At 39.9% G+C, this 11690-nt stretch overlaps 1 protein-coding gene across 2 annotated transcripts; it reads left to right on the forward strand.

Annotated features, from left to right (window-relative positions):
- Positions 1–289: 289 nt before the first annotated feature.
- On the forward strand, positions 290–6974 carry LOC116256677 (uncharacterized). Of its 2 annotated transcripts, XM_031633086.2 has the most exons (4): positions 306–406; positions 506–732; positions 3672–3765; positions 6035–6974. In XM_031633086.2, the coding sequence occupies exons 3-4, from the start codon at positions 3709–3711 to the stop codon at positions 6767–6769; spliced, it is 792 nt and encodes a 263-aa protein (XP_031488946.1). In that variant the 5' UTR covers positions 306–406; positions 506–732; positions 3672–3708; the 3' UTR covers positions 6770–6974. The 2 variants fall into 2 exon arrangements, with proteins under 2 accessions (XP_031488947.1, XP_031488946.1); XM_031633087.2 differs by lacking the exon at positions 506–732 and having other exon boundaries at positions 290–406.
- The last annotated feature ends 4716 nt before the right edge of the window (positions 6975–11690 follow it).

Genomic DNA, 11690 nt, shown 5'->3' on the forward strand with positions numbered 1-11690 from the left:
ATATCATCACATCACATCCACATATTATTATGTGGATTGATTCAAATACGAAATAATCAAATGTCTCGTAAAATAAGAATAACATTATTTAAAAAGGACCCTCCTCTTACCATTTTATCCGGATCCATTGCCCATAGTTCACATTTGGATTTGAATTCCAATGATAAACCGGTTCTTATTTGGATCCGGATCCGAAAGTGTCGAATTCTGCTGCGGTTCTAATTGAATTCGACCCATATCCGCTTTGTTTTTAGCCTCGTGCATTGAAACTCACTTGCGAAACCCTAGCCTCCGGAAGAGCCATACAAAAGGTAGAACAGCCTTCTCGCGGCTAGAGTTTTTGAGGCGGGAGCAGGCAATCGCCTAGGGTTTCCGAGCTTCTTCCCACAAGAAGGAAATCGAAATGGTGAGTTTTTCTTCTTGTTTGCGACAGCTCCGTCTTCTTTCTCTTTATGGACCCGTCTTCTCATTTAAAAGGACACACGCATTTGACGTATAAAATCAGGCCCTTGGGACCCGCCCGACCCGGCCCGGGAAGGATCTCCGGATGAGTGGGGAGTGGTCCGACCAAGTTGACACCCACCCCATCTTCCTCCCTCGCTTGCCGTCCTCTCGCTTCCTCCACCCACTTCTCTTTGCCTTCCTCCAGTCCTTCTCTTCGCCACCTCTCTCCCTCTCTTGCAATCGGAAGCCAATCTTCCCGTCTCATCAATGCCCTCTTGTTTAATTACGGTAAGCAACTCAAAGTGCTCTCTCCCTCCCGTATGTATATTCATATGGTTTTCCTTTGTGGTTATTTCTTGTTCTAAGGGGTCTAAGCGTCCTTTTTTCGGTGGGTTTTTTTCTCTTTGAGGAGTTACCGGACCTGGATGAGATTCCCAGTATATCGCCCTTGGCAAAAGGATGATGGGTCTGGCTGCTCTTAATGAGTTTTTCTCTTATTAATAATGATACCACGAGGGTTACTTGGTTTGATTTCTCCGGAGATGAGATGAGGAGTTATTGATGAGTATGTTGTTTAACTGCGAAAAGGTTCTTTACTAATTTTGCTTATAAATTGCTCCTGAATGCCGCTTCACGTTGAAAAAAAGCAACAAGTTTTAGCAAAGTGATGTTCCAATTGAAAGCTCCTCGAGAGCGTGGTAAGTTCGATAGTATGAGTGGAGCATTTGAAGTTGGGAAAGTATGGTCCTCAAGATAAGCCTTTTTTGTTTTCCACTAAAAAGTTGTGTTATAAATAATAATATAAACCATTCTTTTTGCGAAAAAGGTGAAGCACGAGTTGCCGTTTGCCCGTTTTCAACTGTAAATTTCAAAGCGTAAAAGATATTATTTGTTTGAAATGCCTGCAGCAATTTCTTTGAGAAATCTGTGTTTGTATTATGTTTCAGTCTTATGAAATTGAAAATTTGAACTAGTCACTCTTAACATTGAAGGTCTAGTTCAAACAGATCTTGGTTCAGGTTATTTAATGTTAGGGGGTACTTACACAAAGTTTTATAATGCATGTATTTAATGGAGGTTGATGATGTCATTCGATGTGAAATTAGACCTGATAGTGGCAAGAATCATCTTAATGAGCCTAAGATTTTTCTTCTTCTTCAATGTGTTAAACCTGAGCCTTGCTCATTTAAGCTTATGAAGTGTGAGCTTGTACGTTGTCAACTTTTCATTTTCCATAGTCAATTTTTCATTTTCCATGGAAATTGTCCCACTTAAATTGTGATTGAGACTATTAATGGCGCTGTTTTTTTTTTAATATTATAAATGTGGTATAGTAGTAGGAAACTGATAAAGCATACTATGCTAATCCTCTTTTGCACCTTAAGTTCAAACTGCCTTCAAGCCTTAGACATATGGATTGCATGGCCTTGTTAACTCAAGGATAGTGCTTCTGCTTGGATAATACTTGAGAGGAAACCAACCTTTGGTTTTTTTTAGCTTGATTCTTTGCTACCTGAACCTAGGTCAAGGTTGAAGACTATTGTTCAAGCTTGTCTCAGTTCTAACTTCTAAGCTTTGATTCAGCATGACCAAGCTTGAACATAGCAACTCATTTTTCTCTTGCTAAATCCAAGTAAAGTGTCTGTTCATGATCATATTGTACACTTAAATCATTATAGAGATTCAATCAACCTAAGCCCAAGCTCTATCTCATCTCATTAAGCCAAAGTGATTTTGAGTTCAGCCTGTTTGATAAGCATGATGAATCTGAATGGTCAGGCTCAGGAATGTCAGTTTATTGTGCAAAACTAAAGCATGTAGGCAAGCATGGAAACATCGGGCATATGATTCTTTGATGACATAATTAGTCAAGTTGAAAGTTTGTTTTATTCTCTTGGATCACTACAGCATTATCATTTAATTCTGAATTAATATTAATGTAGTTAGATTTGTTGCCAGGGTATTATATTTTCTCATTCAAAGGAAAATAACTTTTGGATGGCTTCCTTCAAATGCAAACTTAACCTTTTCTATTATACTAGTATTATCTGAGGTTCTTTTCTTTCCCACTTCATGCAATCTATTGAGTAACAAAAGCATTGGAATCCTGAAATATATATGATCATGAAGTACAACTGGCAATTTTTCAGATGATCACTGTATTTAACTGAATAGAGGTTCTCTCACTATTTAACAATCTATGTATGTTTCTAAAATATACGAGAAAAGTAAGAAAAAATGGTTGTTGTTCTCTGACCTCATTGTCAATTTCCTGCCCTTGTGTTGCTGAATCGGTCACTCTGATTTTACATGAATAAAGTTTTAAAAAATAGTATAAGAATATTAGACTGTTCTGAACTGGAGCTTGCAGAATCTTGTATTCTTTTTTAGCTGAACAAAACTGGAAATCAATTTACTAATAGGTTCTTTTTTGCATCAGCTATTCCCAGCTAAACTGCTAAGATTGCTTTTTTGTCTTGTTCCTTGTTCAATATTTACTAAAGAAGATGGTCCTTCGTGCATGGCATGTGAATGATAAGTAGATAACTTCTAAAAGGGCTACTAGCTAAGTCACATGGGTACTTCAGTAAGGTCCACATACCCGTGTCGCCGTACCCCGTACCCAAAATGGGTACTTTGACACTTGGGTACCTATAGATCCAAACTGCTTAATTTTACTTTGATTTAATTTTTTTCACCTTACTTTTTATTCTATTCTTTGGATGTGAAAATTCGATTGATGTTCATATTTTACTAGGGGGTTGTTCGGTTGTCCATATGTTTAAAGTTTTTCATAGGTTTCTTAAACATACTACTGCAAGAGTCGTTGATGTATATTTTCTATGTTATTTATTTGTTTATGTTGATGTATATTCTTTATTTTGATACATATTTTCTAAGTATTTCTTATTGTTTATATATATATACAGCCGTACCCCCGCACCCAAGTTTTTTTAAAATGGTCAGTACTCGTACCCGCACCGGTACCCGTACCCGTACCTATGTGACATAGGCTACTAGATATAATTTTGGTCCTTTAAACAGAAAAACAGAAATACAAGGAATTATTTATTGCTTATTGTCTGTTTAATTGTTCCTTAATTTGGTGGTCATTTCAAAAACTAATTAAAAAACATTTTTGCACGTGTTCTTGTTTGTGTGCCCATTCTCATGGTTAATTTCCGAGTGATTTGATTGTTTTTGTGTTAATGACTATTGAATGTCAGATGGAGGAATCAACAGTCTTCTAAGTCATCAGCTTATATGTTTCTTTGCCCAGTTAAGATGATTCTTGCTCCCTGTTCAGGCTTTGATTTGTTGGTAAGTTCTTTATACTTTATCTTTTGGAGCTTCAGAGGGAATTGCATAGTGTATTAAACGATCCTGTCATGATCAATTAATTCCTTCAGTGCCATATCTGTGAGTGGTAGTAGTACCTTTCATGTTGGCTGTCCGAAGCAAATGCATGCATTGGTTTCTTTTATCCTTAGCAAGCTCTTATGTTAATCTTATAGACATTATCTTGGTAGCTTGCTGAACTTTCTCCAAACAAATTATATATATATGGCATGTTCTTGTGTGCTATGTCTTGTAATCTGAAGCCCAAGTTGCACAACACCTATTGTTATCCAACAGGACTGTGGAACTCATTGAGTCCAGTATCCAGCCCATACCTGATACTGGGGACCACCCCAGCCCCAGTTCATGCCCTGAACTATGTAAATTCATGTATTAGTTTGTGTATAGAGGAGTACTTTGTAAATGGATGCTTGTGCTGAAGTTGATTGGAAGCAAAAGAGAAACAAGGTGGTTTTCATAGATCCAATCATCCAACAACTTAACAAATCTTGCTTCCTGACTGGTCAATCAGATCCTCCAGTTTGACTCCCATTCTTATTCCTTTAGTCCTATAACTTGGAAAAGTTTTTGGTCTTTCACGAAAGTTTTGCCAAAGCAATTGGTTCCACTCATTTTGCTTTGAAAAGGTTTTTCCACTTGTTATCTTACTAGTCTTTTAGACGAAACCTTCCTCTTCTTCTGGAGGGGAAGTCTTGTCTTATCCGGACTTGGGCACACAGCTTACTCATTCTTTTGTTTATCTTGTTGTCTTTAAAAAACAATCATGTAAAATGCCTTCGCTTGTTCTTTGTTTGTATTATTCATTAAACAAGTTCTGCTTATTAAAGGTTGTCATGCAAAAAAATTTCTGTAGGCAAGACCTATTCCTTGAATCAAAGAGGCCCTCATGTATTGGAACTTTGTTAGAAAGATTTTGCACATATTTTCAGTTGTATTCATGTGACCTTGCTTCTTGTGCATTAATTGGTTTCCAGCCATTGCAAATAGCATTGCAGGTGAAATCAGGTTGTCTACATAAAGACCAAGGCAGCCATAAAGCATAGGCCTTATAAGTGTGTTTGAAAAAATATAAAAATAAAAAAAGTAAAGAGTGTCTTATGAATGAAATATCAACTAGTGGTAGGAAAATAAGTGTTATGACTTCCAAGTTTGTCACACAAGCCACATCATGCATGACAATTTAACTAACAGATAACTGTAGTTATATAATTCTAAAAATATCCAACCAAGTAGGAGCAACCACTAAGCAAGACATCTTCATAAGTGTGGAAAACTTGATGATGTTAAATAACTTTGTGCACATTGAACCTGAGAAAGATTCGTAGTATATATACAAGTACTCAGTTTTGTGCATGTATACTTGATTTGAGTATTCATGCTCTTTAATGTAAAGAGCCTTGTGTTTAAGCTTGTTAATTTGTGCATATTAATGTATATAAGGCAGTCTTTAATCGACATGTGTGTAGTTTGAGCATGGGAGGCTAAGGGTTACCCCCATAACCGTTATTTTTGAAGGTGACTGAGGGTTTTCCCCCAAGGGCAGGCAATAAAAAATGTTTCGAAAAGAAACTCTGGCCCTAGGGAAGTGTATCTGAAGAAATTGGGTCTGGGGATCACCCCTACTTTATTGAAATGAATAAAAGAATACAAAAATCAAGAAAAAATAAACAAAGGCTCTACAGAGCAATCAACGAAACAGGGCCTTATGGCTATATACATTCACATGTTCCCCAAGAAGGGAAACAACTTCGTTCAACAAGAACTGATTAAACAACAGCAATGTTCTGAACATAAGGAATACCAAGAGCGGACCGCCAGCAACTCCAGTTGCTCTAAAGCCAGACCTGGAGCCATTTTTTCCACCTTACATTGTTAGATCTAAGAACCAGACGAGTCTCTCTTATGCCAATCCTTATTCCAAGGGAGTGTATCCAGTTCCCAAAAGGGGAGGAGTTTTTTCTTTCGTCGACATATGTCCCCTCTGCTCACTGTTTGTCAAATCACTTATGATGTTCTTTTGTACATCTTCAATATTTTACATATGTTGATTATTCGTGTTTCTGCAATAGATAAACTGAAGCTTTGAGTAGCATTTTCTGTACTGACGACTTTGTTTTCCTTTTCTTTGCATATAGTCTTCAATGTTTTCATTGTTTAAATCTTCGTAGCCAGCATTGGTTTTGAACCAAAGTTAACACATTTTCAATTGGGCATGATTTCTGCCTTGCAGTTGAAGCATCAAGACGCCAGTGTAAAATGTAAAATTGGCAAGTATTCTTGTGCTTTGGTGAACCATTTGTCAGATAAAAAGTTCTTTGCTACTGTTGCAAATGAAACCTTTGGTTGTATAAAGAAGCCTAGAAATTTTTCTATCCACTCTTCAGTTGATGATAATGTAGTCAGTACAGGACAGTCTAGCAAGGCTTCTATAGCAGATTCTGGTTCCTCTTCTAAAAGAGATCTCATTGCCTCGGAACCCTTAAGTTCTACAATGCTGAATTCCCAGATCACCGATGTTAATGTAGATGAAGCTACAGCTAGTCTTAAGGATCCTGATGCCGGATTGCAAACAGACTCTCTTCAAGAGGGGAATGAGAAAATATCAAGTACAGAGCAGATTTCAAGGAAGCCATCTATGACTGCACGGGAAAAGCTAAGAGCAGCGCGTGTGCTGTCCAGATTCAGAGACACTCCTGAAAGTTCAAAACAAGATATGGGTATGAAAGTGCTGGATGCACTGAGGGATAGTGATAAAGGGAAATCAAGATCAGGCTTGCCTCAAGCACCGACCAATCTATTTGATGACAGCAAGCGTGGCCTGCCCAAGCAAGGCCTAACATTTGATTTTCCTGGAGGCAGTGATCTGTTGTTCATTATTTTCTCCTTTGTATTCATTAGCTCTGTCATGTTTGCTACCACTTACATTGTTTGGAAAGCTGGTGCAATCCACTTTAATGAATACTGATTTTGTAAAATTGCAGGATGTCCACAGTTATTTTACCTTTTGTTTTTTTTTTTTTTAAATATATTAGCCATGTAACAGAAAATGAATCACCTGTTTAAAGAGCATATCGTGGATCCAGATGTTGATGGAAAATGACAGCCTGGTCTTCTAATGTTGTATATTTTGTTAAGAGAATAATGGTACCTTCTAGAAGTTCCATTGTTCATGTTCTTTTGGTCATGAATACTCTTCTCTGCTGTGACCGTGTGAATGTTTCCTTGCTTTTGTGTTTTAACTATTATTGCATTACCAATTGTCATGCAGCATGTCCTCTTTCAAGGAGGATTCTCTAAATGCAAACATGGGGGAAAGATGTTTAATGTCAACAATCCATGAGTTTAAATGCATTCCCTCATCTTTTCAAACTAACGTCCTGGTGAGCATCTTCGGACAACAATAAACAAATAGAGGGAGAGTGGGTCCCCTTGTCTGAAGACTATCACTATCTTGTTGGCGAGGAAACTTATCTCCCCCGTTAGTGGCAACCATGCACAAGGCTATCAAGTCCTTTGTCAATAAAGCCAACGTGGATCGATGCAGTCTTAAGAAGTTGACCATGCTATATATCTTGGACAAGCCAAGCTTTTATGAGTAAGGATGACCCATTATGTCTCTCTATATTATTGTTCAATTCATGCACTAATGAGATCTGACCCTTAGTAGTATTGGAGGAAGAACCAACCTCCCTTCTTTGGCTAATCGGCATACGGAGCCCCCACGTCTCTTCTGGCCAGCCATAATTTTACATGTAAATTTATATACTTAGTTGCAGAAAGCTTAGACCAAAAGTCTTTGATATCAATATCTCTTAGGCACTTAGGGATGAGGACAAAGTGGGTTCTATTGACCTTCTTAACCTGTTTCTCCATTCTAATGAAATCCTTGACCATTACGAAAACATCATTCCCACCACATCTTAGTTAGTGTTGTATAATCCAGTAAGAAAGTCATCAGCTCTCGAGGTCTTGTCACTATTGAATCACAAGACGGCCATTTCCTCTCCTTTATCACGTGCAGTAGATAAATAATCTACAACCAAGTAGCAATAGTTCCAAGCTTTCTTAACCACTTCGACACAACCCTCTCTAGGTGTCCAGCACATGAAGTTGAAACCTCTCCAGGTGTCTAGCACATGAAGAATTTGAAAATTCCCTTACCCGCCATCAAGATGGGATGGTCCTTAATCACATACAACAGTGAGTTATGATCAAAGAATGTACAAGAAGCACTTCAAGGTAAAAGCATTAACCAGGGTCCCAAAACAACCTCTAGCTAACCATGTCCAGTTATGTCTGTGTATCTGCGACCACTCTGAGGTACTTGTCACCAATATTTTAAAACCTGGTGAATTGGGACTCGACTTGTTCGTTCTTGGCTCGTGACTCAGCAGGTTAACTCGTGATTCGGGTCGGGTTTTGTTAACTATTGTTTTAAAAGAAAAACAATGTATAACTTGTCAGTTAAATATAAAAAAGTTGTAAAATGACTTGAATACATGTATAATTTATACCATCAAGTAATAACTAAGTAATATTATCTCTTTTGATAACAAGATCTACAATTGCATTTTTCAAATAAATTTGTGTGGCAAGGCTCAATATATCAACTAAAACAAATCAATAAAAATCAAACACTAAGATTAAGACATTCAGCATTTACAACTATCTAATGGTTAACAAATTTGACATAAATGTTAATATGATATAAAACTAAAAATCCAAAAGTAAAGAGTCCAATGTCGTAAAAAATTGAAATAATACACCGTACAAGAAGTTAAACCTAATTAGTTTTACATTTTTATTTGTAATATATAAGTTTAATTAAATGAACAATCATTCTAAATTCTTACATTTCAATAAGTTAAGAAGATTCATGTCAAAATTTAAATAACTAAGTGACTAATTAATAAACAAATGACCTTGTTAATTATAAAATCACTAGAATACACCAAGTCAAACCGACTTTCAGCCGAGTCATGGCTGAGGCGGACTGAGTCAGTCTGAGTCATGCCGAGTTTTGACAAAAACTGAGTCCCCTTACTGGTTTGACTTGTTAGAGGGAGTCAATGAGTTGTGAAACACTTCTTGTCACTGAGGAAATTCTTGGGAGTCATAGGCCAAAGGATTCCAGGGATTCCCAATTTTGTCCCACTAGAAGCTGATGAGGCAAAAGAAAGTGGGAATGGAAGAAGGACATCTGCTTCAAGGATGTTTGACTATGGATCATGGTAGATCCCTAGGACGGCTAATTGTTGTAGGCATGATTTGACTGCTCGGTTTAGTGCAAGCAGAGGCATTGGCTTTTCCATTAGCTACTACACCACCTTCACTTTTCACCTACTTTCATATCACCTTGACAGTTGAGGTCTCCATTGGGGCACCTTTACAATTCAATGAAGTACAAATTTGCACTCCATTTAGCACAAAAATGTAACCCTTCCTCAAAAAGATTCCTGCAAGGCAAGCTCTGACCAATATGAGTGTCAAGTTGAGCAAGATATTGATAAAGTTGCAGCGTGAAGGCAAACCACTTCTATTTTTTTCAACTTTTAACTGTACTTACAAAATGAACCCACGTCCTTTTATACAGAGAAAAGGGATGGATTTCAAATCTGGATCCATTTACTGTATTTGAGATTATCTGGATCTAGTTACAAAAGTATGGATCTGAATCTATCGCTCTGCATCAATCTCCTCAGGTTGGAGAAGAGTCTTCCTCGACAAATTTTAAATCTTTCAATCTACCAAAATGAGCCTTCACCTCCAAGGTTTGGTTCAGTTCAAAAGAGGCCCACTGCACACCTGCTTATGCTAGGTGGTGGACCGCCAAACATCTTCTCGTCGGGAATCAAGGTGGCAGCGGCTTCGACGGAGGTTCTGAGTGTGCAACGTGAGCTTGGACCCTCTCCAAAGGTGATCCCAAACCAGATCTAGTTCGAGAAAGCAGGCTAAATAGGTTTGGATCCGAATTCGGACTCTCAAACTCGAAAATCGGGTGTAACGGATCCGAATCGCGTCGTACTCTCGAACTGAACCGATCCGGTTCCATAAAGAACCGGCCCGCTCCTGTAGGCTCGTTTTCCCCTTCCACATCAAAGGGTGGCAGAGCTGCAGAATGGAAAAACCGCCCCACCCATACCTCCTTGCCCTTCCATGTCGGAGGGGATTGGCAAGCGGAGGGCAGCCGCCCCCATCTTCTTCGGCGGGCGGCGAACCCACGGGCACCAGTTCGGGCGGTGAAGGCCCCCCAGTTCTCACCCTCACCTCCCTTAGTCGAGAACATGGTCGATGGCGAACACAAGTCCTTCGGCCGCCTTCCCCCAATGACCGTGTGGCTGGGTACTGGTGGCGACGCCTCCAGGGATCTCCCACGAGCACCGAGCGAAACAGAGTCTATTCCACTGCTTCTGGTGGCGAATCCAACGCCTCCTCTGGCTGGAATCGTGCATGCCAGTGAACGCCACTCCTCCGGTCGCTTACCCAAAGCAATGACGACGTTCGGTGCCGTTTGTTCACGAGAAGGTGGAGTCGCCTGCTCTTCGATGGGTGAACCCAAGAGCAAGAATCATGCGGGCGGTGAAACTCCCCTGTTGCAGGCTGCGGGTCGAGCACCTCTGCCGGCTGCCAACGAGGCGGCTTCAGCGCTCCCAGCTCCCTCGACGACAACGGTACTCACCATTCTTTCCACACCGGCCAGTGGCAGACTCCCCATGAAACAAGGTCATGTCGCAACCCCTACACACTGGTGCGCGGAAGACCCAGTGTCCCTCGCCCCCCAACGGACGGTGGCCCGCTCGCTGTTCGGCAACTTCATTGCTACCGTCTTCCTCAACGACGGTCATTCTCCCACGATCCACCGATCGACGCCCTCAGCACCAGTGCCCTGCCATTCATGGGTATAAGCAAAAGTCGATTCACCTTCCTGTCTAGACGACGACAGAAGAACTCCGGCGGGAGCCTCTTCCGACGCAGCATCGACTCCACGGCCCCATAATTCCTCCAAGCTTCCAGTGCCTCTTGCAGAGCCCTTTCCAGCCTCATCGTTTGATGCGCCGATGCACGGATGGCGAGTACAACAGCAGTAGGATGAAAACTTTGTCGTAGAGCCGACCATAACAATTCATCGAGCTTTTGTGTGATAGAATCTAGCGGGTTGTAGCAGCAAAATCCTACTGATATTCGCAGTAGCAGACACGTGCCTTATTAATGTCTGTTGTACTTATACCTTCACGCCGCCATTTTTTCCTTGAGCCATTACCATTAATTGGTGAAACAATAATGCCCATAAAGTTTCGCTTTTATACTAATTAATGTAAACAAATTAAGATTAGCTGCACTTACAACTAAGCTAAAATTAAACTAAGAACTAACTATATTATCGTGTGTCTAAGAGTCTGTAAAGTCTTTTGCTTTAGATTTTTAGTTTTGGGTGGTCGACTTGGGAATCCTGTAAGCAGTTTTGGCCATCATAAGTAAAGTTGAGATCTTATATAAGTAAAGTTGAGATCATTCTCCTTGCTTATCTTTCTCATGATGTACAAATCTTCCAAGTTGAATACATTGCGATATTTCTTTATTCACAAAGCGTTCTTTATGCACTTGCTTCTTAAAACTACCTTTGCGCCCCTTTCGGTGGTTTGAAGGCTTACGACAATCAGGTTCTTGTCGTACCGCACGGGCTGAAGGAGTTAGCCTGTGACAACATGTATCAAAGCCAGGTTCTGCTCAATTTGGGAAAGCAATTGGAGAGTCGGTGGAGAACTACAAGCCGGCGATCATTGATCGAAGAGGATGTCCTAGCGACTCAATACAATCTGCGAAGCGCCAAGGGCAAGAGAGTAGCCCAGTCTGACGAGATGGGTACATCCCAAGGTCAGAAAGAC

This window comes from Nymphaea colorata, chromosome 6, assembly GCF_008831285.2.
Source record: "Nymphaea colorata isolate Beijing-Zhang1983 chromosome 6, ASM883128v2, whole genome shotgun sequence".
NCBI lineage: Eukaryota > Viridiplantae > Streptophyta > Magnoliopsida > Nymphaeales > Nymphaeaceae > Nymphaea > Nymphaea colorata.

Excerpts from the sequence above, each read along its gene's own strand:
- LOC116256677 (XM_031633087.2), top strand. The coding sequence starts at position 3,709 with ATGTTTCTTTGCCCAGTTAAGATGATTCTTGCTCCCTGTTCAGGCTTT. Across the intron at positions 3,766-6,034 it reads GTTCAGGCTTTGATTTGTTG|TTGAAGCATCAAGACGCCAG; the intron begins GTAAGTTCTTTA and ends TCTGCCTTGCAG.